The sequence below is a fragment of the Plectropomus leopardus genome, chromosome 11 (assembly GCF_026936395.1).
Source record: "Plectropomus leopardus strain MGB_pleo_1.0 chromosome 11, ASM2693639v1, whole genome shotgun sequence".
Classification (NCBI taxonomy): Eukaryota; Metazoa; Chordata; class Actinopteri; order Perciformes; family Serranidae; genus Plectropomus; species Plectropomus leopardus.
Window position 1 is genome coordinate 36,393,224 of NC_142186.1, and position 25,099 is coordinate 36,418,322.

A 25,099-nucleotide genomic window follows, 5' to 3' on the forward strand; every position below is an offset into this window, starting at 1 on the left:
CTGCCTCAGACTTTGTGCTTGTTTCTCTCAGCGGCTCCAGTGACGACGAAGAGCAGAGGACGATCTCCATGGCAACACGTCGAACTGAGCGCTCAAACAGCCGAGTGAGAACTGTGAAGGACGACGGAGAGCGTGACGCCATCAGTGATCGCCGTGACTCTGAGCTCGGGTAGGACTCACTGCAGGTTATTGATCATCTGATCACTCGATTATTGGTGTGTTTGTTTGGAGGTTTTACCTCCAAATCTTCTGCATTTTCTGTTTTCCCGCCCTGGCTGCTGTCAGTGAAGCAGTCATGACGAACCAGGAACGACCCGACGACTCCTTCTGCTCCTTCAGCCTCCAGGACCGGGGCCTCCAAACCGTCGTCACACACAGACTGGACTGTCTCCAACACCTCCAGGACCCCCCAGGACCCTCCAGGACCCTCCAGGACCCTGACTCAGAACTGCCTGTTGGTTTGAGCGGAGGGTTCACTTTGTAATAAAAGTAATTAAAGCATGAAAAAAAATATGAAATATGAATTCATGTCTTTTAATATTTTATTAAGGATCTTCATCAGCATCACCAACTAGCTGATGGTGGTCCAGGACCGGACCAAAGCCTCGTCCTATCCGGACCCGTGGCCAAGATGTTATAAAATGTAAGAATGAGAACAATATTTTTTAAGGAGTAGTGCTTAATTGAAAAATAATCGAAAGCACTTCCCCACCGGGGCTGCCAACTCCCACGCATCTGCCGTGTGTCTCACGCTCTCATGACGGCGACGAAAATCTCACACCAAAACGCAGCGAGGGCAGAAGGGTTGAACAATCATGTAAAAAAGCAAACAACTTTGACCGTAGAACAGCTGAGTGTTTGACAGCCACAGCATTTCATCATCGCGGATCAAACAGCTGATGGTCCGACAGCCCGCTCCAGCACGCAGAGAGAAAAGGACAAAAAAGATATAAAACTGTGGCCACTACAATAACTGTTGGAAAAATGTAACTGTTTAAAAATGGCTGGCATGGGTTTGCGCTGTTCAGGGTTTTCCGTGCTTTCTGCACATTGATGATGCAATGACGCAGTGACGATTCTCTCTGACCAATCAGTGGTCTGCAGTGTTTCATGTCACCTTTTAGTACCTCTTAGTACACGGTCGGCTTTTTTTGGAGTAGAGTAGAGTAGAGTAGAGTAGAGTAGAGCTGGAGAGTTGGAGACGAGTGAAGGTGTGAACGAGTTGAGGAGAAAAACAACAACACTGATGGAAACTGTAAAGTCTCAGCTGCCGAGGACAGCTGATCATAAGCTGCCGAGGACAGCTGCGAAGATGTGTGGGAATATCTACATGATTGTGTGTGTGTTGTTGCGTACGTCTAGGTGGGGGTGGGAGGGTCAGGCTGTCTGTATTTTTCTTGATTTTCATTGATGTTTTTCATTTCTGTTATTGTTTTTAATCTCTGTGAGGCACTTTGTGTTACTCTTTGTATGAAAAGTGCCATACAAATAAAGATTTGATTGATTGATTGATTGATAAGCAGAGAAGATGACTGGCTGCAGTCTGCTGCAGGACCCTCCGGATGAGAAAGATTGTGACAATAAATTTAAAAATAAAATAAATAAACAATAAACCTGATTCTGACTTCTTACTTAAATAAAAGTAAGAGTAAATGGATACTTTATTGTAGAGTACTCTGTTGCTGCACAGACTACAAAACAGTTATTCTGTTAATAATAAATATGTATAATTATAAGAACAAACTTTATCATAAAGCACCAAGTTTAAAATGCTCAACAACAGTTAAATAATGTCAGCTGTGATTGGTCACTTTCAGGTCTCAGTTCATTTATTTGAATCTTACCTGTTGAACTTCCTGCAACCCTTTCACCGCCACTCTCCCATCATGCTTCAGTGCTGCACTCAGCGTTGAGCTCTGAAACACACAGATAACATTCAGAGGAAAACTGCCTCAGGTGTGTTTGACTTCCTGCTCCTATCAGCTGCTATCTTCAGGAGAAAAATACTCCTGCAAGTAAAAGTACTCAGGATATCAGTGAAGTAAAAGTACAAACGTATTACCAGCAGAATATATCTATAGTATCAAAAGTACTAAATATGTAGAATATTATATTATTGGATTGTGATTATTGATGCATTAATGTGTTCATCACATTAAAGTTGCAGCTGGTGAAGGTGGAGCTCAAATGAGTTTAATTCATAATAATATATAATCATTTATTAAATTGATTATGTTTTGTATTAATAAACTGAATTTCCAAAGTAACTTTAAATTATCAAAAACAAGTTTAGCACAGTATATGCATAAAGTAGCAGTAATAATTAAAGTACAAGTACCTCAAAGTTGTATTTGGGTACTTGGACTTTTTTTTCACAGTTTTCATCTCATTTTAACAGTAACTGTAAAGACTGTGATGTCCAGCAGCTGTGTGTGGCGTGTGTGTGTGCGCGCGTGTGTGTGTGTGTGTGCGTGTGTGTGTGCGCGTGTGTGTGTGTGTTGGGTGTGGCTGATAACAACCTCGAGCTAAGACACAAAGAAACTTTAAAGACAAACAGAAACAGAAAAAAAGCATGTCAACAAAAAGTTTTACAAACACTCAGATACACGAGTGTGTGTGTGCATGTGTGCGTGCGCGCGTGTGCGTGCGCGCGCGCAGTGGGAGGACTCTCAGCAGGAAACGGTGCGCAGCTCTCAGTCGCTCTCTGCTCGGTGTCTCTGTCGGTCTGTTGGTGAGCTTTCGGAGTTTTTTTTCTGACCACCAAACCTGCACAGATGGCGACTAAGGTAAGCTCAGCTGCGGGCTGATCGATCACATATCGATTAGAGCGATCAGATCAGAGTAGAAGGAAAAGAGGAGTGATATTTGCAGGGAAGCTGGACTTTTTATTTGTGCAAAATCAAAATGATTTTCTATAGAATAAAAGTTTAGAGGGATTTCTTCATGCTTCATGCGCGTGATGACAAAAAAAGTGTACACTGATTATTAATAACATGCAAATATTACACTGAACTCGTGTTTTTCTTTCTTTTTCATTGCTTTGCTTTTGATAACACACATTTTGCAAATACAGCTCATTAACATGGAAATTAATCGAGTGGCAGAAACTCTCGAGCGTCTTTTTCTCCCGCTGAGGCTGAACTGAAGTCAGCAGCTGCAACTTTCCAACGTCTCTGTGCATGTGAAGTTTTTACGAGATTATTTATTTGTGGTGAAAAGTTTCTGTTTTTTCCTTTTAACTAACGTGTTTTCAGAGTAACCCTTAAATGAATTATACTACAATAAAATATTTGTGCACACTGTTTTTATAAATGCAAGAAGCATTCAGATCTGTTTCTTCAGTGCTACAGGCTGAAAAAGACTGTTCAAGTTAAAGTCCTAAATCAAAATTAAATTAAAGCAAAAATCACTCTTACATAAAAGTCCAAGCATCAAAATATACTTAAAGTACCAAAGTAACTAAAGATGTAAGATTACTGATCACTGCAGAGGTGCTGCATATGTTTTGTCAAGTTTTCCACTTCAGTTCACACCTTCAGCAAACAAACAAGAGATAAACTCACTCAGGATACAACTTCTAAAACTAAAACTAAAGACACTGCTCTTATTCTGAAATGTGATTATTGGCAAGATGACTTTATCAAAATAAAATGTTTATTATGTGTCAACAACTTGTGTTTATTTAAAACCTGCTCATTTTTTTTAGCAATGATCGACTCAAAACTGACATAATCAGTCTCTATTTGACTTTCAGCCGCGCCCACGCCGCTGATTAAAATGACAGGAAGTGCTGTGGCGTGATTTTATTTTGAAATGTGATAAGATAAAGCCTAACTATTTGAATAAAATGTTTTAAGAAATCTAAAACTCTTATATTTACCCTCTTACAACCTGTTTGTTTTTAGCATGCACTTGAACACGAGCCAACAAGTCTCTGTTTGACTTTCAGCCACGCCCACAGCGATGATGTCACACAGATTAAAACGACAGGAAGTGTCGTGGCGAGATTTTACGATTTAAAATAGTTTTTAATGATGCCAAAAGTTATAGCAACAAAACAATGCAATGCTTAATGTCCCACTTCAAACAAACTCTGGACTTTCACCTCAGAGGCCGCCGTTTGTGTCTTGTGTGAAACTAAAAGTCAGCAGAGTTATTTTAAAAAGAATATATTGTATGTAAGTATGTTTATTATACTACATACTCATTTTAAACCAAACCATGATGTTTTTCAGGAAAACTAACGACATGCTAAACTTGAGCAAAAAAAATGTTAAAACAAAGTTGTTGTTTTTTAAATCTACATTCTTGGTTCATTTTGAAAAACATTATACATTTAATGAGCAAAAACTGATCATTTATAATGTTTTGCATAATAAATCAGACAGATGGAGATCGACGGCAGATATTGTTGCAAAGTTATTGCAAAAGGCAAAATATGTTCATTTCATAGTGTATTTTCAGAAATGGAGTAACTTTTGAAAACAAACAAACAGAAAGTGTAAAATAAATAAAAAGATAAAATGATGAAACAATGATGTAGCCCCCCCCCCCGCCGTCACGGATGGGATAATGTTCTGAACAAAGACCGAGTGTCGGTATTTGACAGGATGTGAGTGAGAGTTTGTTGCTGAAAAAATGTCAAAATCTGCAAAGCAACGCTGATAGCTGTCAAACATATGTGGCCATAAGTATGTGGACACAGGGCGTGGCTGAGATTTTAGAAATGCTCGCCATGAGCTGATATTTTCTGCGTGTCTCATTTCTTCTAAAGTTCTTTCAAATAAAAATTACTAGAAGTAGTACTACTGATACTATGATTTTCTTTTTCAATGATTTATCGTCATTTGTCATGATTTGACGACATGCCATACTCTGACTTCTTTTCTTAATTTTTATCAACCTGCTATACCATGACTATTTTTAATGACTTGATTTTTGATGACATAATAATAATAATAATTCATTGGATTTCTATAGCGCCTTTCTTGAACTCAAGCCGACATGCTATAAAATGATTTTTTTCATGATTGTGCTCACATATTACATAATGATGTACTACTACCTACTACTACTAATAAAACTTACGTTTATGTAATAATTCAGGCCATTCGTTTTAAAGCATAACATCACAAAGACGACATTTTGAATCTTTGGAAAATGTTGTTATTTTATGTATTTTTGCAAAATATTGAAGCTGTTTATAATTATAAACATAATTAACTTGGACATTTTTGTGAAAGATTAATTTGATGTGATACTAATTATCATCCAGGTAAAATAAAAACTGCATTTGATTGGTTCGTTTGCCGTTTATGATCAGTGATCAGGTACCTTTGACATCGTCCGGCTGAATCTCACAGATGTGAGTGAAACAACAGAGTGTGTTTCAACATCAGCAGTGAGTTTCTCTATTTTATTTTCATTTTGCTTTTAGGATTTACATCAACTCTTATAAAACACAACATTTTTGCTTCTGCAGGATTTTATTTCTGAACTTCCTAAAGCTAAACTCCTCCTGTGAACTTTACTGTGCCGAAGCTTAGAGGGTCAGAAACCTTCACTGTTGGAATCAGTAAACTGTCTGAATCCGGTTTTGTGGACTGGTTCTGTGAGCTGGTTTTCGACGGGAACATTATAGCGGCTGGTTTGGGATCAGGCAGATTTCGGTTGAATATTGTCGGAGCAGCTCTGCGGCCGCCGCCCTCTTTCACAACAACAGAGAAGAGTCCTCTGAGAGCAGCTCGCTCTGATCTCATTCAGCTGTTTAACTGTTCAAACTCTCCGTCTAACAGCCCGAGGCTCCACAAACAGCTGCTGAGGGCCCCTCACACACACCGGGGGCCGCATTCTTCTGTCATAATTTCAGTGTTTAAGGAGGAACTCCCTGATTCTGTCAGACTTCTCTCCAATTTCAGCTGTTGTGAGCTGGAGGACATTAGAGACGCTTCAGGAGACGTTCGGTTTGAGGACGCTGTAAAAGTTGAGCTCTGAAAACTACGTTCTGGGGACCAAAATGTGTGATTTGGGGCCCCGTAACAAAATGTGGCATAATAGCAACACAGTTCTTAGTGATGATGAATCAGTTTAGTTGGTGTTGACAGAGTTTGTATTTTAAAGGTAGCCGTTGTTCTGTTTTTTTTCTTGTTTTGACCGAAAAATGACACCAGGTGGGTTTCCAACAACCCTTAAATTGAGCAAAATGAAATTGCAAATATTAAAAAATGCCTAATAGAAAGACGTCCACTTGGGAAAAAAATTGCATTTATTGCAAAAAAGTTTTTATGCACGCATGAGGCGGTACTTCAGGCGATTCGTAAAAGCTATATTTTACAAAACTGCAGTGGAAACACTTTTTTAGTAATTTCTAGATCACATGATGCTGTGAGGTCACATGACGCTGTGAGGTCACATGATGCTGTGTCTCTGTGCTTGTCAGTAGGAACTGGCTCCCTCATGATGCAGCAGGAGCTACAAGAGCTGTTATTGCATCACATAACTCTGAGAGAGTTTTTAACCCACAATTCCTCTGTGAAATCGTGGACTACATCTCCCAGAAATCCCTCATACGTGGCCGCTCCCACATATGAGGAGCTCGCCTTTCCATCATGGCTCCGTAACACGCCTACGTGGCCTTGGATTGGAAATAATGACGGCTAGTTTGGTGGCTGCAATAGAAATAAAGCTGCTGATGTTTTGAACATCCATCGCCATGGTTACTGGGATGTTATCACCAGAGGAGATGTCACTTTTTTTTCCTTTAATTGACAGGACCGTTACAGCATTAAAGGGAGAGAGGGGTTGACATGCAGCAAAGGGCCGAGGTTGGAATCGAACCTGCAGCTGCTGCAGTGAGGACATAGCTTTTGTACATGGGGCGCCCGCTTTACCAGGTGCTCCTGAAACGTGGGTGTAATCAACAGCTTTTACACCTGCAGCTATTTAACCCCCCAAAGTGGTGTTTTTTAGTAATCCATTGCTGTGGTTCCTGCAGCATTTTAGTGTCCTGTTGCTGTTTTCGGCTGCAGCTTTTCGGCCCTCAAACGTGTTTTTTTTTTTCTTTTCTTTTTAGTGAACCGTCGCCATTTTCCCAGCTGGGATTGCACCCCAAAAAACTGGTATTTTAAGCAAAAACATGATTTTTCCTGAGACACACTCACATTTTTTTGTTAACCACATGTTGACCACAGTGTTGTCAAAATGGTGAAAAGTTTCATCGTATTCACAACAGACAAATCTAACGTGGTTTGCAGAAATGTAAACATTTTTGCCGACGATGGGGTTGAAATAATTTACCTTCTCTTGTTTTTTTGCCAAACTACAGTGTGAACAGATTATTTTATCTTTTTGTAGAAAGAGGTCTATAGTTGCAGCGCTGCTGGCTGTTTGATGCTGATTTCCCTCCTACAAAGTCAACACTGACGGGCAGATTACTGAACGCAGCTCAGGAACGTTTCACATACTGACGGTTACTCTGCAACACCAGGAACTCTGTTACTCCTCTGACAGAACCAGTGTTTCATGTTTCTGCAATTCACACGTTACATTTATATGTTATTATGTTGTAGACATGTTAAAACAATGTTTCAGCAATGACGTGGTTAACTTGTGGTGAGGTTTAAGCACAAAAAACACTTGGTTACTGTATGTTTTGGCTTAAAATACATTCTGGTGGTTAAAGAGCTGCTGGAGACGCAGAAACATCTCAGTAAACAACCTCACGATGACAAAAACAGCTCATACGCTGCATCATTTCACAAACATTGATATGATACATAAACATGCAAATGGAGCGTTTCCATGGTTGCAGAAACAAACAATGCCAAAATTTTTCTTCTGCACTGAAACATTTTGTTTATCCATAAACACTGCATGCATATATTTATGCTGTTTCATGTGCATACTGCCATCAAATTATTCATTCTGTTTACACTGCATAGTAAGTAACTTAACCCTTAAACAGCTGCGTCGACATTAGTTTTCTTGTGCTGAATTAAGATGCTTTTTACAAGCGTTTATACCTCTGAAACCAAGAAATTTGGTTTGATTTCTTTCAGAAACACTTTCATTTCAGAGGTATAAATGCTCATAAAAGGCATCTAAATGCAGCACAATTAAACTGATGTTAATCCAGGTGTTTAAGGGTTAAAATCACATCACCGTGCCCTCTATAATTTCTGCACGTAGTAACTAAAAATGTAAATGATTAACTCCATTTTAACTGTAACAGTCAGCTCATGTTGACAGAATGAGTCACTCTGTGTTAAAAGCCTCAACTCAAATCGAATAAACTCGTATTAAATCTTAGTTAACAGCTTTGTCGGGGTCTTATCCAGGCAGGAAGTAACTAAGTACTTTTACTTCAGTACTGTACCTAATAAGTGCAAGGTAAATATTTTCTTGAGTATTTTTTATTTTATGCTACTGCTCTACATCTCAAATGTAATTAGCTTTTTTTCACAGCACTTTTTATTCATAAGTTTAGTTACTTAAGAGATTTAGATTATTATTTACCATTATTCTTATTTTATTTTATTTTACTCTTTAAAAACCAGAGAAAATTGGTTTGATTTCTTTCAGAAATACAGGGAGAAGGCAATGAGCATCTTAAGGAGACAACACCCAAAGATTACCAAAAATTAGTAAAATAAAGTTAAAAAAAGATACCTAAAATAACTATGGGGGGGGGGGGTTAAAAAACAAACAAATAAAATACCTAAAAGGTGCTGAAAATAATGACAGACAATGCAACATAAAACTACACAAAAAAAGCACGTTGCACACACAACAGTACACACAGTAGTGCATCACAGGTGTAGTATTTGTACTTTCGCTGAAGTAAAAGGTGTGAACTCTTCTTCCATCACTGCTGTGGATGCAGAATGATTCAGAGGATTCTCTCTCTAAACATCGGCCTAAAAACCGATCGATCATTGATTACTGATCCTAACGAGTCCATGTGTTTTTGTCTCAGTACTCAGATTTGGAGCTGGCCATCAACTCGTTGGTCACAGAGTTTCATAAAGCTGCAGACGACAAACCGACCATGAACACCACCCAGTTCCAGACCATGATCTCCAAAGAGCTGCCTGGATTCGCTAAGGTACGGACGGCGACACGGCAGCTCGACCTCAGGGCGATCAATCACTCTCTAAATCTCACAGCTAACACACGCACGTCTCTGTGTTAGTGTCTTTTTATTTACTTTTTTAGTGTCCTGGTAAACCTAAAAAAAACCAAAAACCTAGAAATCCTTAAAGCTTCAGACCTGATCTACACATATTCAGATATTTTTGAAAACTGATATTTCTCTCCACATTTTGAGTTTCACTAAAGTTAAGATTTTCAAATCACCATCTGAGCTGCAGGTGAAATCTAACCGCCGTTGTATCGTTGTATGAAACGATGATGTCACCCCCTCAACGTGCGCATGCCCATTGTTGTTCTGTCAGCACTGCTTGGTCAAAAGACGAGTTTATGTCTTAACTTTGTACTGATGCACCACATCATAGGTGGATGGAGGCATATATAAGTATATATATATATATATATATATATAAATATAAACTACAAAAAAGTACAACTAATGTGATGCAGCATGTGAGCCGGCATCATGGTGAGGCGCTTTGGTCAGCCCCGCCTACACACGTTTCTCTTCAATGACAACTACATGACCCCAAAAAAACAAACTACGAGGCCAAACCACACTGACCGGCTGCAGCCCCGCTCGCCCATACAGGTTTTTTTAACAGCAGGGGACATTGTGAATGTCCAGAGATGCATTCGTTGCCTAGTTTATGTTTTGCATTTACACCTCAGAAATAAAAAGGGATTCTGTAATTTGATGTAGAAAAGAAGAGAAAATGCAGTATTTTGTATATTTTTTGTTAAAAATCATTAATAGAATATATTTCAGTCATAATTTTACTGTTATCTAATTTTGTATTTAAAACAATAATCTGGAGAAAATCGTATCGTGAACCCAGCATCATAAAAGCTGCAGATCTGTAATACGTTTGTGGTTTATTTCGTTGGCGGGTGTTACATATCTGTTCTGAAAAATATGTGTATACACGCAGAAAGGGCCTTAATTTTTCAGAGTTTTTGGTGTGACTCTAATATGAAATAAAGGAGTCCCAGATGTCCTCCCACCGATAATGACCTCCATATTTCCTGATATTTTGGCTGTCAGTGTTTGTTGGAGTGCTTCGCGGCTGACATCACCGCCCCGAGAGTTTTATCCTGTTAACCGTCTCCATGTGTTGCTGCGCTCACTCACCTCCTGTTAACTGTTTGCAGTCCGTGGAGACTGAGGAGGGTCTGGGTCAGGTCCTGGAGCAGATGGGGATCCAGAAAGGCCAGAGCATCTCCTTCGAGAACTTCTGGACTCTGATCAACAAACAGGCCATCCAGCTGTTCAACTCCACGTACAAAGAGAAGAGTGCCAAGTGCGGCTGCCTGCTGCAGTGAGACCTGCGACGCCCGAGACCACCTGAGACAACAGACACACCTGAGCCTGGATCCACCACACCTGTCTGGTCTCTCTGTGCACACAGGGGGGCGCTGCAGGACAAGAGTCAGACGGGAAGGTGCACAGAAACAAGAGAAGAAGAGTTTTTACTGATGATATTCAAAGATTGTTTGTGTTACAGATGAGTTACTGGAGTTGGTCTGATTGTACGGAGGAACAAAGAAGACTTATTAGAAAATAAAAAATATATATTATAAATTAATGAATTAATCAATGACTGGAATCATTTAATACACTGAGAAATGAGCCAATCACATAATAATTTAAACATGAAATTGATAAAGATACCAGGAATTAAAATTCCAAAATGAAATGTATAAAATCAATCAAGAAATTGTGGAATAAATGTAAAACATACAAACAAGAGAGAAATAAATGAATGAAATGAAAACAGTGTAAAAGAAATGGAAATTTATAAAAATTAATAAACAAATTGTGAAATGCAAATACAAAAATTTAGAAATGAATCAGTAGAATTTAAACCATGTAGGAAATAAATTTTTACTCAAAAAGAAATAAACCCACAAAAGACAAATAAATAAATAAAATACCAAGTAAAATAAATTTGTTAATTAATAAAAAGCCAAAGTAATTCACATGGACCTGTTTGACCAAACCTGACTAATTGGAAAATTAAATATATATATATATATATATATTAAAAAAGGCCAGAATCCTCAAATGTATTTGAAAATAAAAAGAATTAAATGTGTAATAATAAAAACATTTTCTAGACAAACATAGGAAAAAAGGACAATTTTCTTTCTTCAAAATTGTGAAATAAGTCAATGATAGCCTCCTACAAAAGATAAAGAAAGACAGAAAGAACATTGAAGAAAGATTTTGGAAAATACATCAAAAAGGTGCATAAAAACTTGGCAGAAATCTACAAAAATCAAGATATGCATTTATTGCAAAAAGAACAACCTAATTATTGTATGAAAATTATAAAGAAATTCATAAAGGAAATAACCTAATAAATTGTGAGGAATTTATTTGAGGCCAAATCATTTTATGCAAATTATTTCTCAGTTTATTAAACCAATTTGTTATTCTTCATTTATTCATCAGTTTTCCAATAAGTCAGGTTTGTTCCTCCACACACAAACTCTGACAGGTTCAATTCAGATTTACAGAAAAACTGTGATGTGTTTTTGAATTCAAGATGAAATAAATCAATGATTACTGCATATGTGAGTCAAAACATGATCAACAGGTTTATTTTTGTTTTTTACTAATAGGATGCAGTTCTTTGGTCTCTGCACCAAATACAATCCTCCTCAGTCTCTTTACGTTTGTTCGCCTCGTTAATAAATCTTTGCTGTTCTGATAAGAGCCCCTGACTCATGTCTTCAGTCTGAAACGGTTTAAATATCTCAAAGATATCTATATCTTAAATATATCTATGAGCTTTGTTTTATTGTGAAAATCCCGCAGGATGTTCGACTGGCCTCGCGCCGGGTTGGCGCCGCTGACGTCACTGGTTAGCGGGTCGTCTGTTGATCCTGATCAGGGTCCGCGTGAGCTGAACCCGATTTCAGTACTGTACCGGGTCCAGGGAGGACCTCTAAACCGCCGACTGAACCGAAAAAACGGAAAATGAAACTTTAACGGAGATTTTTCACGTTTGTTTTCTGCGGCTTTTATTTTGTGGGCGGAGAGGATCAGCAGGAAGCGACTTCACATAACGGTGAGCCAGGTTACATTAAAAGTTACGTTAAAAGTTACGTTTAAGGGTTAAAAGAAACTTTAAGTCGTTTTTAAAACAGTAAACTTTGTCAAAACACTATGTACTCGTATTGTTTACTCTCATCGCCAGAAACGAGCGCAGACTCAACTTCCGGCGAGATAGTGAAAGTAGCAGGAGGCTAATTCATGTTTTCTAACGTTATTCGCCTTAAATGTGGCTAATATTAACGCCGCCACCTATAAATGTAACGTTTGTGTCTGTAACGACAAAAACGTTACATTTGTAACGACACAAACAGCCAGAAGAAGCGAAACTTTAGTTTGAGCAACAACGAGGCGCTGAAGTTCGCTTCAGATTCACCGGATACACGCAGAGGAGCGAAGTTTTAGTCTGTTTACCTGTTGTTTTAACCGGTTTACCTGTTGTTTTAATCTGTTTACCTGTTGTTTTTACCGGTTTACCTGTTGTTTTAATCTGTTTACCTGTTGTTTTTACCGGTTTACCTGTTGTTTTAATCTGTTTACCTGTTGTTTTTACCGGTTTACCTGTTGTTTTAACCGGTTTACCTGTTGTTTTAATCTGTTTACCTGTTGTTTTAACCGGTTTACCTGTTGTTTTAATCTGTTTACCTGTTGTTTTAACCGGTTTACCTGTTGTTTTAATCTGTTTACCTGTTGTTTTAACCGGTTTACCTGTTGTTTTAATCTGTTTACCTGTTGTTTTTACCGGTTTACCTGTTGTTTTAACCGGTTTACCTGTTGTTTTAATCTGTTTACCTGTTGTTTTAACCGGTTTACCTGTTGTTTTAATCTGTTTACCTGTTGTTTTAACCGGTTTACCTGTTGTTTTAATCTGTTTACCTGTTGTTTTAACCGGTTTACCTGTTGTTTTAATCTGTTTACCTGTTGTTTTAACCGGTTTACCTGTTGTTTTGACCGGTTTACTTGTTGTTTTAACCTGTTTACTTGTTGTTTTAATCTGTTTACCTGTTGTTTTAATCTGTTTACTTGTTTTGTAAAATCTGTTTACTTGTTTTAATCTGTTTATTTGTTGTTTTAATCTGTTTACTTGTTTTAATCTGTTTATTTGTTGTTTTAATCTGTTTACTTGTTTTAATGTTTACTTGTTGTTTTAACCTGTTTACTTGTTGTTTTCGTGTGTTTTGAGGTCGTAAAGAGGGAAAAACAAAGAAGATGAGCTGTATTTAATACTGAGATTTTAAATAAGACGCAGACAGACAATCAGACATATTCAACCTCGTTTTTGTGACTCCTGAAAGTAACACAGTGAACTTTCACACAAAGTTAAGATTGTATTTATTTACACGCGTGTTGAACACTATATATGATGTATACTCATGTACACTCTATAATATATTTTAACTTCCAGGGATCCTTAGAAAGCCTTAAAAGGCATTAAATTCACGTTCTGTGGACGAGAAACGAGGTGCAGACAAAGTGACGACAGGAGGAGCGCTTCACAGGAACATACTGTGCGTCGTGTTTTTCATGGTCTTTTTGTTGATTGTTGTTGCATTAAAGGTATCTTGTATTCATCTGATTTAAAACCCTCTCTGTCTTTTAGGGTTTCTTTCCAACATGGAGACGACAGCAGATCTCAGTCAGCAGGTAACTTGAACTCTGGCTCAGAGACGTTTCACATTCACAACGTTAACACACGTGGAGATACAAAGTCTTCACTGGACAGAATTAAAAACTGTAATTTGAAAAGTAACTGAAACTGTCAGACAAATGTAGTGCAGGAAAAAAAATACATCTGAGTGAATGCACTCAAGGATTGTCCCAAATCTGAAAATCCGATGATGGTTTCTGTTCTTACAGATTCTGGTCGGAAGAAATTGTGTCAATTTAGGTGATTTCTTTTAAAGAAAACAAATGTAAATAATAAAAATCAGCATAATTTTTTAAAGAGAAAATAAACCCCCAAAAATTTGAAAGAAAAAACAATCTGAAATTTAAAACTTGACAGAAAAATTTAATGGAAAAAATTAAATAAATGCCCACATTAAAAAAAAAGAAAATCTGCCTTCAGAGGTTATGTCTTCTTTGAAAACAGCCTCACAGTTACACCCGAAAATTCAGCTCTGATCCTGTCTGAATTTGAAAAATCTGTCTGTATATGAACCGTGAAAATGAAAATACTCGTGTGAAGTACAGGTACCTTTAAATGAGTGCTGCAGTGGAGTCCTTGTTATTAACCCCTTCCTGTCTCGTCTTTAGTGCAGCAGCTGCGACGCCTCCTCCGCCAGATGTTGGTGCGTGGACTGTAACGAAGCTCTGTGTGACGTCTGCGTGTCGGCTCATCGCAGAGTCACGGTCACCAGGTCTCACCGGATCCTCAACCAGCCGCCAGCAGGTCGCGTCTCTGAGGGTCGATAAAGTTTAGTCAGATCTGCTGTCTGATGCAGGATGTTTCAAAATGTCCGTTTTCTGTCCGCAGGAGGCGTCTCAACTCCTCCCGTCAAGTTCTGCAGACTGCACCCGGCCGAGCCGCTCAAACTCTACTGCTTCACCTGCAGGGAGCTCACCTGCAGAGACTGTCAGCTCACGGCTCACATGAGCCACAGGTACGCAGATCCTCGCTAAAGACGGCAGAAATACTTCATTCACGCTCGTGTTTGAACAGCGCGTCTGCAGGACTTTGAAAAGTCTTAAATTCCATTTTTATAAACATTACACCTTCGAGGTCATTAAATGGTCTTAAATTTGAATTTGTGAGTTCTAAATTGCCGGAAAAAAATTCAGATTTAATTTAAACGTCTTTTATTTTCTTTCTGTCAAAAGGAGTCATGCTCTTCAAACCAACCACCGATTTAATACTTACATTTACTACTTCAAAAATATTTTTTTACCCTTTTTTGATTCTGTAGAAAGATAAACGTCCTTATAAAGATCCACTTTTCTCTGTCTCTGCCGCTCCTCCTCCTGCTCCTCCTCCTCCTCCTGCTCCTCCTCCTCCTCCTGCTCCTCCTCCTCCTCTCAGGTATCAGTTTGTCAGTGAAGCGTTGGTCAGCCTGAGGAAGCAGCTGGACGTCTTGGTTCTGCCGATCACAGCGCGGAGAGACAAACTGAAACAGAATCTGCTGGACATGGAGACCAGGTGCAGTCTGCAGAGGATAACAGTCTGAAAACTACATTTAGGACACATGCATCAACACACACACAGTTATCACAACAGGAAGAATAAAAGTGCGTAAAAAGTGTCAAACAGTTCCTGTGACAGTTAAAAGAGCACCTCACCTGTAAAGGGTCACCTGTACATCTCTAAATGAAATCTGTGCTGTGTTGTGGTGTTTCAGGCTGCAGAACATCACCTGGGGTAAAAATAATCTGAGGACTGAGCTGCAGCGGTCGTACAAACTTATAACTCATCTTGTCGGGGAGAGGATGAAAGAAATCATGAAGGAAGTCAAGGTAACAGTTGGTCCTGCCTCCACGCCGGCGACAGGACTTTCTTCAGATTTGGCACAAACGCAGCATGTGTGAACACCACAAGCAGGAAACACGCTGCAGCTCGGCGAGGCTGCTGACACATGCTGTGTAAAAATGGGCCTTAGTTAGTCTTAGTTGCAGCATCCTGTTCCTCCTCAGAAATAACAAACAGTCCCTAAGTCTAGCGAGCGAGGGAGGCACGCCCAGAACGCAGAGTCCAGTTAAAGTCCGACTGAGGCTCCACTTCAGTCACATTATCTGGGTGTGTTTGTCTGATTTTGAAAAATTCGATTTAGTCTAATTTCGGTAGGTCTAACATGTTCCCGTGTTTTAAAAGTCCAGTTTTAGTCGAACTGACGCAATAATGCAACCTTTTCTAACATCGTGTAGACGTGCCGGTGATTGACGGGTTACAGCTTCTGGACACTAAATGTAAATGTTTGTGTTTGTCGAGCAGACGGTGTCCGACTCGGAGTGCAGCGTGATCCAGTCGAGGATCGCAATGATGAAGCGGCTGCTGGAGAATCAGCAGTTAGTGACTGAAATTACAGAACAAGCCAGAAAAACCAACGACCTGTCGACCCTGCAGACCTTCAAAGCTCAGGTACATTTTTGATCTCAAAGTTGCAGCTGGATGAAGATCCCAGATGTTTGTGTCAAGAAGAACTGGATGACAGCGGATAAAATCCCACGATGCATTGCAGGAACAGTGTATTTCTGAAAAAAAAATAAAGTCAGATTAAATCTCTTACAATGACATCAAGCAGCAAGCTCCAAAGATGCTTGTTATTTTATTTTGAAGGGCCCGTTTACGCCTTTCTTTGTTCTGAAATCACAGATGTGAAACCTTCACCGACCAGAGGAGGCGCTCTGTGTGCGAATCAGCCGCAAACGCCGCTCCTTTTCTTTCTGGTGTAGATTTGTTTTGTTTGGATGGTTTGGATTTGGGATGTAATCTGTTAACATCGACCAGACGCTTTTTACAAGTTATTAAACCTTTGAACGCCGAGCACATCGATATATTTCCAGAACGTTGGAAAAATGCAGTGAGCAAGAAATGTCACACAAACTGCAAGAAACTAGAAGATTTAGAAATTATTTTTGAAAAAGGTAGGGTAAAATTTCCAGAGAACTGTAATTCTAATTATTTTATCTAATTAAAATTATAAGTTCTATTTTAGAAAATTATTATTTTTTTAAGTAAACGAGAAATGTCCAGAAAACTATATTCATAATTGTCATATTGATATATTCAAAATTATTGAAATCATTTTGTTTGTTTTTCTTACTTTGTTGGGTTTTTGTGCATTTATATATGATTTTTATTTTTCTAATTTTCATGTAATTTTCTTGTACTTTTGACATATTTCTTGCTAATTCTGGTCATTTCTTCTGAAGGTTGCTCTTCGCCTTCTTCCCATGTTTTTGACAGAAGTCAGGCGGATTCACCCGGATTTAAAAGGGTTAACCGCAGAGAATAGTTTTGATTGGTTACAGGTGTCTGAAGGTTAATGTGTTTCCTGTCTGCAGATTGAGTCTCATCTGAAGGACTTCCCTGATCAGGACGTGTCCCCTCCTGAGACCATGTCTGTGCTCAGCGTCGTCACTGACAAACCGTCTATGGAGGCCGTTTTGAACTTCGGTAGGTTGAGATTTTGTGGCGGTTCGTCTCCGTGTTTCTGCACTTTACTTTTTTACAGTTCAGTTTTGAGGGAAATCTTTTTAGTCCTTGTGTTCATCGGCGGCTCGACTGGAGGAATGACTTCCTCTTGTTGTTCTGTAAAAGTAGCGTTTTTTATGCGCGCCATTTTGGCTCGGTAACGCGGAAGATCTCGGTACTTCAAACAGCATTTTTTTTGCGTCATGCGCTACTGAGCAGCTCTCATAGGAGAGGATAAAGCCCTGCGCCTGTGCTGTATCCAGATCTTCTGAATACGTCCGTGCTGTTTCTGACGTGACGTTTCTGTTTCCAGGTAAACTTGAAGTGAAGTGGGTCCCTTTCTCCGTCTCACAAACCTCCAATCAGAGCGCTCCAGCTGCCGCCTCCTCCTCCTCTCAGACCTCCACCTGTCCTGCTCCCCCCTCCAGACCCCTCCTCCAGACCAGGACCAGTCTAGATCTACCGGCCTCACTTTGCTCCCCAGTTTTGGTCCAGTGTTCCTCTACTTCGTCCAAGCCCTCGTCCAATCAGCTTGGTCTTCTGTCCTCCTCCAGCCAGAGAGTTAACCAACCCAACGCTCCCGCGATGACGACCGATGCAGCTAACGGTCCAACCGTCCAGCATCCGTGCTCGCTGTCTCGCCTGCAGGGCCAAACTCAGGTGTTTGTGCCTGTTTCCAAAACGGTGAAATTGAACCCCGTCAGCATCCTCATGCCGCCCACCGCAGGTCAGTCCCTCAACGTTTCGAACGCACTGTCCGCCCCCTCTCAGAACCGGCCCGCCACCACCGCCCTGCTGAACAAGAATCAGACTTTGTACCAGGTGTCCTTCTCCCTGCCGTCCGTCGTGCCTCAGCTGCTGCTCAGTCAGGCCTCCGCTGGCAAAACGCAGCCTAAACAGCAGAACAGCATGCTGGGAAAAATCATCCAGCTCAGCGCGGCCCCGGTCAACAGTCATCAGATACTTCCCGCTGCCACCACAGGAAACAACGGACCGAGTCACGTGGCGCCGCCGAGCCAACAACAACCTCTGAGGGATCGAACAAGTCAACCATTCAGCTGTGCGCCGTCCTCCGACCAGCCTCTCACCGCCGGTTCTACCAACGGTTCTACCGCCGGTTCTACCGACGTGCCGAGTCATTTACAGCACAAACAACCTTTAGAGCCGGTGGGATGTTTACGGGTCCTCACACACCCAGAAATCAGCCCTGTTCCTTCTTCTCTGAAACTCCAGCAGCAGAACCCCGTGGTGCGGGCGGTGGCGGACTCTCCCTGTGATCGCAGTGTGCAGCAGGTCGCTGTGAAGCGGCAGGAACCTGCAGAGAACGAGCCGACATCCACCGTGTCTGAAGAACCCACAGGGGAACCCGCCTGGCCTGTAATATTAGACATTAAAACTTTAGAACCTGAAGGACTGGACAAAGAAACTGAAAAATCTGCACCTGTATCCGGGAGTGAAGCTGAAGAACCTAAATTTGCCCCTGAAGGACGGGAGAGAGACGCTGAGGAACCTGAACTATCCGACAGAGACGCTGAGGAACCTGAACTATCCGACAGAGACGCTGAGGAACCTGAACTATCCGACAGAGACGCTGAGGAACCTGAACTGTCCGACACAGAGTCTGAAGCAGCTTACTTCGGCTGCAGTCCAGGTCCTCTGCAGCCCCGCGTGTCTCTGTTCAGGCTGCCGGTGTCTCCGCCTCGCCCCGGCAGCACTCACCCTGGTTTTCGGCTGGTCCCCGGTGACGCAGAGGATGAGATTTACCTGGAAGAGATGAGCGAGGACTCTCAGGTAGGAAGTCACCTGTAAATAATTAAACAAAGTTGAATATTTGATATTTTACAGAGCAGGAAATCGACGTGTTCTCCTAACGTATTCAGACTGACGCGCTGTTGTCAGCTTTAAATAATCCTGTTAATTCTCGAACAGATAATCTGGTTCTTTGAACGCACTTTGAGGTTTATTGTCTTAAATAATAGTGCGCTTTTATTTTGAAATGAGGCAACACAGGTAGAGTTGAAACGGTGAATCAGGATCATGTGATTTTCACCTGCAAAATGACGGTTTGTGTATCAATTATTCACCGTGTGTTAATTTGAATCCTAAAGAAACGTTTTTGTGGCGTGCCTCCGCGGTGAATTCGGGGATGACAGCAACTTTTTATTGTGATTATTTAATTGCTCGTGTGTCCCTTCGTATCATTCTGTGTCCCCTCTGTAAATTGGAGCGGATGTTTTTCAGCAGCGCTCCGACTGAATGATTCAAATCGTTGCAGGCCGCCACAAACTCATGAATGTGTGGGATGCCTTACTGTATCCAGATCTCTTTATACATCCGTGGTTCCTCTTTATTGTGTTACAGTCCAACGCCGATGATGTCACAGACGACAACGCCGAGATGCCGCCGTCGTCGCCGGAGTCTCCTGTGGTTCTGACGATGGTCACCTGCTCCGCCTGTCGATCAGCCTGCGGCTCCATCGTGTGTACGGCCTGCGGTCGAGGATACCACCGAGACTGTCACGTTCCTCCGATCAGACCTGAAATATGGTAACAATCAATCAGTGGATCAATCGATCAGTGGATCAGTGGCTTTTGTAAAGGTTACGAAACAAAGAAAAAGTGATGGTGATGAGGTCTGTCCTCAGACCTTCAGACATATAAACACACAAATACTAAACAAAACTTTATTTAACCTCAGCTGTCAAGTTTGTTTCTCAAAATAAAAAAGACTTTTTTTAAAAAGTGAAAGTTGACTCTGAAAAATCTGCAGAATAATTTCAGTCTTTGATCTTTGAAATTTTCACCTTTAACCAACAACTGCAGAACCAAAACAGGAAGAGGACGGCATTTTTGTTTTCCACTTTAAAGCCCACAAAAAACTGTTAACGTCTTTTCAAGCCTTAGTGGTGTCACTGTGTCCCTCCTCTTTGTCTCGCAGGTCAGAGTGGATCTGCTCTCTGTGTCAGGACCTGACGGACCCCTCGGACCCCTTCAGCTCCGACAGACCGCAGAGGCCTCGGAGCCTCAGCCTGCCGGACCAGAGGGTCAGCGTCCACGCTTGGATCTCGGCGTCTCCTGCCGTGTGAGCTGACAGAAGCCGTGCGGATGCTGAAGGTTTTAATGTTTGTGTGTTTGTGTCTCACAGAGGTGCGAGAGTCTCCTGCTGCAGCTGAAGGTCGAAGGCTGCGCTCGACTGTCTCAGGTCAGTTTGTCCACCTGTAACAACACAATAACATGTTTTTTTTTGTCTTTTATCTCTTTGTTTATAACAGTTTTACACTAAAACAGCAGATAACTCATATTTAAACCAGGAAGAAAATATCCAAATAAGTTAAAAAATAGCTAGAAAAGATAAAAAACAATATTCACAATTATAATATAAATTATAATATAAAAAAGAAAGTAAAAGAAAATAAAAGAAAAAGCAAAAAGTAGTTCTGTCTTTGTTTCCTTGTTTTTTGATAACGTGTTGACCACAGATGCACTGATCTTTATACTTTTTATATATATTTTTTTTACCTTTCCCTAAAGCTACGTATATTTTCCTCGAGCCTCCTCGTGTGAAAAATGGTGGAAAATGTGTTGTTTTTCTTTTTTTATCTCTTGTCGTGCATCCTGGTTAGTTCATGCAAACGGTTTATTTTTGGCCAAAGGTCACATTTTAAGCTCAGTTTCGGTTATTGTATTTTATTTTTTCTTCTGATGGAAGCAGTTGTCACACTTGATGTGTCCGAGGACAGTCGGGAATCTGAAAATTCAGCATTAATGTCTGTTTTTACCGTTTCCGGCTGTGATACATGGTGTAATTGTGGAGATTTTTCTCAAGAAAACACACCTCAGGCAGTGTTTCCTTTCAGGAGGTGTAACGACACGCTGACCTCGGACGCAGAGGTCCACGACTGTGAATCGACTTCCTGTTTTGGCTCATGTGAATGTTAATACAACTAAAACAGTAAAATCCTGCTTTTACATCAATGCTCGACTCGTGATCATCTAATGACATCATTTATCGTAGTATACCATTCACAGGTGACATTTTATACTTTAACTACATTTTACTCACACATACCCTTCCTGAGAGAACTTCTACTGCAACAACAACAGAGCATTTTTAGTTGTTAGTATTTAAACTGCAGTAAAGGATCTGAATACTTCATTACTGTGTAAGACAGTATATTTACCAGCAGGTGGAGCTCTAACTGAAGCTGATGCAGCCTCTTCAGGGCAGATGATGGTGATGGTGATGATGATGAAGATGATGATGATGAAAATGATGGTGGTGGTGATGATGGTGGTGATGAAGATGATGATTATGGGGATGATGATGGTGATGATGATGATGGTGATGATAATGGTGATGATGATGATGAAGATGAAGATGATGATGATGATGATGAAGATGATGGTGGTGATGGTGGTGATGAAGATGATGATGATTATGGGGATGATGATGGTGATGATAATGGTGATGATGATAATGATGGTGATGATGGTGATGGTGATGATAATGGTGGTGATGATGATGATGATGATGTGATGATGATGGTGGTGATGATGATGATGATGTGATGATGATAATGGTGATGATGATAATGATGATGATAATGGTGATGATGATGATGATAATGATGGTGGTGATGATGATGATGATGGTGATGTTTCGTTGTCTTCAGTCTCAGGTGATGTTGATGTCGGAGCGTCTGATTGGCGTTTCTCCTTCGTATCAAACGGCTGAAGACTTTATCTCCGACGTCTGGAATCTGTTCAAAGACGCCTCACAGGTACAAATATGTATTAACTGTTGGTCATTAGTAGCATTTTTTACATAGAGATGGCGCTATAGAGCTGCTCCCTTCTTTACTAGGGACAATAACAATTAACCAATGATCGATAATCGGTCGTTAAGAATTTAATCCAACATTTGAAAGTTAATCGAGTAATCGATAGGCAATGAAATGCTGCTTGCTTTTTATGTTTTTCTCAACTAACGATTAAATGATTAATCGATCGTTAATTTTAACAATTTGCAACCCTAGTCTTTACGCAACCTATGCATTTTTTACACGGAGCCAAACGGCGGCAGCATCACGCTGCTCCATGCTGTGATGTTAAACAGCATGCCGGCACCCCAGAAGCGAGCGTGATGTTTAACACAACAGCCTCTGCCTCTCGTTCGAAATATAACAAACATAATACATAACAGAAGACACGTGTAGCAGCGCGTCCGAAACAACGACAGAACATGTCATAACAATCATGTAGTGTCCCTGTAACACACGGAGCCTGGGAGGAGACCGTTTTTCCCGAGTTTTTGATCTTTTTCAAATAATCTTACCCCTTTTTTAAATTAAGTTTTGGGTACTTTCTCGACACCTTTTACTAATTTCTTGTAATTTGTGGGACGCTTCTTGCCAGATAGTATTCACCTTTCTTCCTCATGTTTTAAAGAGGTTTTAAAGAGTTAAATAGCTAATGAAAGCCGTCCGAACGCAGCACAAGATAAAAGACGTCAGACCAGGTTTTGGGTTACAGCTCCTGGACCTCATCCTTTTTCACTATTTTCGGACATTTTCGGCTGCTGCTGTTGTCTGAGTTAGCTGCTAACAGCTGCTTTTTAAATCTCCCGCGTGCGCTTCATGCGTTACACGTTGCCAAAACTCTCGCCGCTCATGATTCAGTCAGCTGCTCTTCGACATAGACGCTGTTTTGGCGGCTCAAAGGCGGGACCACTCTGTCCTCCTATTCCTCGAACTACCTTTTAAACCGAAAGGCGAGACGCATAACGGCGAGATATTCCTGCACTGAACCGGCAGCGTAAAAGGTGCTACAGTACACTGCTCTGATTGGCTGTCGGAGCCGTCACTCAGCCGTCACTCAGCCATCACTCAGCCGTCACTCAGCCGTCACTCAGCCGTCACTCAGCCGTCACTCAGCCGTCACTCAGCCGTCACTCTCGTGTTTCCAGGACGACGTCGATCTGAACAAACTGCAGCAGAGTCTTTGGAGCCGGTGGACGAAAAGTTTAGAGCTTCTCCCATCAGGCAGCAGAGACACTGATGACGTCAGACGTTTGTCCAGCTCCAACGCGTCCGACACACGAGGGACCGCGAAGGGGTCAGAGGTCAAATCAAAGGAGCCGAAGGTGACCAGCAGAGAGTCCAAACTGAAGGAGACGAAAAAGAGGCTGAAAGACTTTCTGGACCAGAGGGACACGCCCCAGTCAAAGAGGACGAAGACGGACGACTGCTCCTGCGAGGGGACGACCACAAGCGTGACATCATCGAAGAGAGAATTCTGGGAGTTCAAACAGAGTTGAAAGTGTTTCCTGTCACATGTTGCTGCAGAGTCTGACGTCGTTTATGTACGTCTCTATTTTTCGTCGATACTCAGAGTTTTGTTGTAAACTTCATTTTTTTTGAAGGAGTTGTTGTCCGTAAGGATTTCTGATCATATTTATGATTTAACACATATTTCTGTTTCAGGGACTGTTCTTTATTTATCGGAGGAGAGGGGTGACTTTTTTCAACATTTTAATTCGACCCTTCCTTAAAGCTGCAAATGTTTTCCTCGAGCCTCCCCGTGACTGCTGGAAAATGCTTGTTTTTGTTTGTGCAGACGGATTATATTTGGCCAAATTTCAAATTTTAAGCTCAGTTTTGCTTGTTTTTTTTTTCTGATGGAAGAAATTGTGGCACTTGATGTTTCCAAGGACCACTGAAAATCTAAAAAATCCAACAATAATTTCTGTTTTTACTAGTGCTGGGCCGTTAACGCGCGATAAGGAAATTATCGCGCGATAAACTATTCACTAAGTTGGGTCTATACAGTGAGCAAGGCACCAATTTCACTTTGTTGTTTAAGCGCGGATGTATACCTGGTCGAATTACGCGGAGGGGGCGCGAACAAGGCGGAAGCTGGTCTGCCTGAGTGACCGGAGTGATTGGCTCAAGCCGTGTCACAAAGCTGCTGACTGTTAATGGTCTTCTTCATGACCTCTAATGTAGGCCCACAGTTCAGTTAGGGTCATGTTATCAGAGGCTGCGCCCTCTGCTGTTCATTCCAGTTAGCAGGAAAAAGCTTTTTCCACACGGAGACAGAACCTGTGCTCCTAAATGTCTGTGTTTAACAAAATAAGTAAATCTTATGGAACATTATTTTTCTTTACCAAATATTATAGTAGAACAGCTTTCTCAAGCATTTTGTGATGCATTTTCATCATTTAGATAGATAGATATTATTTTGAATGTCTTTGGCAAAATTCAAATCTATAATTTTAATCTAGATTAATCTAGATTAACTACAGGATTGCAGTGAGATTAATCTAGATTAAAAAAATTAATCTATGCCCAGCACTAGTTTTTACACTTCCTGGCTCTGAGAAATGGTGTCATTTTTAAAGAAAATGTGCCTTCGAGTTTGAAGGTATGTTTTCTTTAAATTGTCTGTGAAATAAATACAAAATACAGCCACATAAAGTTGTAGACCCTCCTCAGAGCTTAAAAAGAGTCGACACGCCTCCCCTTTTTTGCACAACCCCTCCCCCCTCATAAATAACAAACGGTCCCTAAGCTCAGGCAGCGTTTGCTTTTCAGGAGGCGAAACATAATGTGAATGTTTACATTGGACGGTTTGATTTGTGACTTCAGTTTATTTTAATGTTTCTGTTTGGAAACAGACGCTTAAAAACCTGAACTATATTTTTTATATTTTCACAGAAATAAAACTTTTGTAACTTTATATTAAGGCTCAGCTTTTGTGGATGCTTCA

General features: G+C 40.7%; 2 protein-coding genes across 6 annotated transcripts; both read left to right on the forward strand.

Annotated features, from left to right (window-relative positions):
* The first annotated feature begins 2,639 nt into the window (after positions 1–2,639).
* Positions 2,640–11,866, forward strand: s100v1 (S100 calcium binding protein V1). The gene is made up of 3 exons (XM_042489170.2): positions 2,640–2,786; positions 8,975–9,103; positions 10,300–11,866. The coding sequence occupies exons 1-3, from the start codon at positions 2,775–2,777 to the stop codon at positions 10,468–10,470; spliced, it is 312 nt and encodes a 103-aa protein (XP_042345104.2). The 5' UTR covers positions 2,640–2,774; the 3' UTR covers positions 10,471–11,866.
* A 123-nt stretch (positions 11,867–11,989) lies between these two features.
* Positions 11,990–25,069, forward strand: trim33l (tripartite motif containing 33, like). 5 transcript variants are annotated; one of them, XM_088084762.1, is made up of 15 exons: positions 11,992–12,221; positions 13,611–13,713; positions 13,806–13,849; positions 14,462–14,597; positions 14,682–14,808; positions 15,225–15,341; positions 15,541–15,655; positions 16,131–16,277; positions 17,204–17,315; positions 17,647–19,124; positions 19,695–19,879; positions 20,271–20,376; positions 20,478–20,534; positions 22,006–22,113; positions 23,298–25,069. In XM_088084762.1, exons 3-15 carry the CDS (start codon positions 13,820–13,822, stop codon positions 23,646–23,648), a joined length of 3,069 nt encoding a protein of 1,022 aa, XP_087940888.1. In that variant the 5' UTR covers positions 11,992–12,221; positions 13,611–13,713; positions 13,806–13,819; the 3' UTR covers positions 23,649–25,069. The 5 variants fall into 5 exon arrangements, 4 of the variants coding, with proteins under 4 accessions (XP_087940890.1, XP_087940891.1, XP_087940888.1 ...); XM_088084764.1 differs by lacking the exon at positions 23,298–25,069 and having other exon boundaries at positions 11,990–12,221; positions 21,190–22,102; XM_088084763.1 differs by lacking the exon at positions 13,611–13,713.
* The last annotated feature ends 30 nt before the right edge of the window (positions 25,070–25,099 follow it).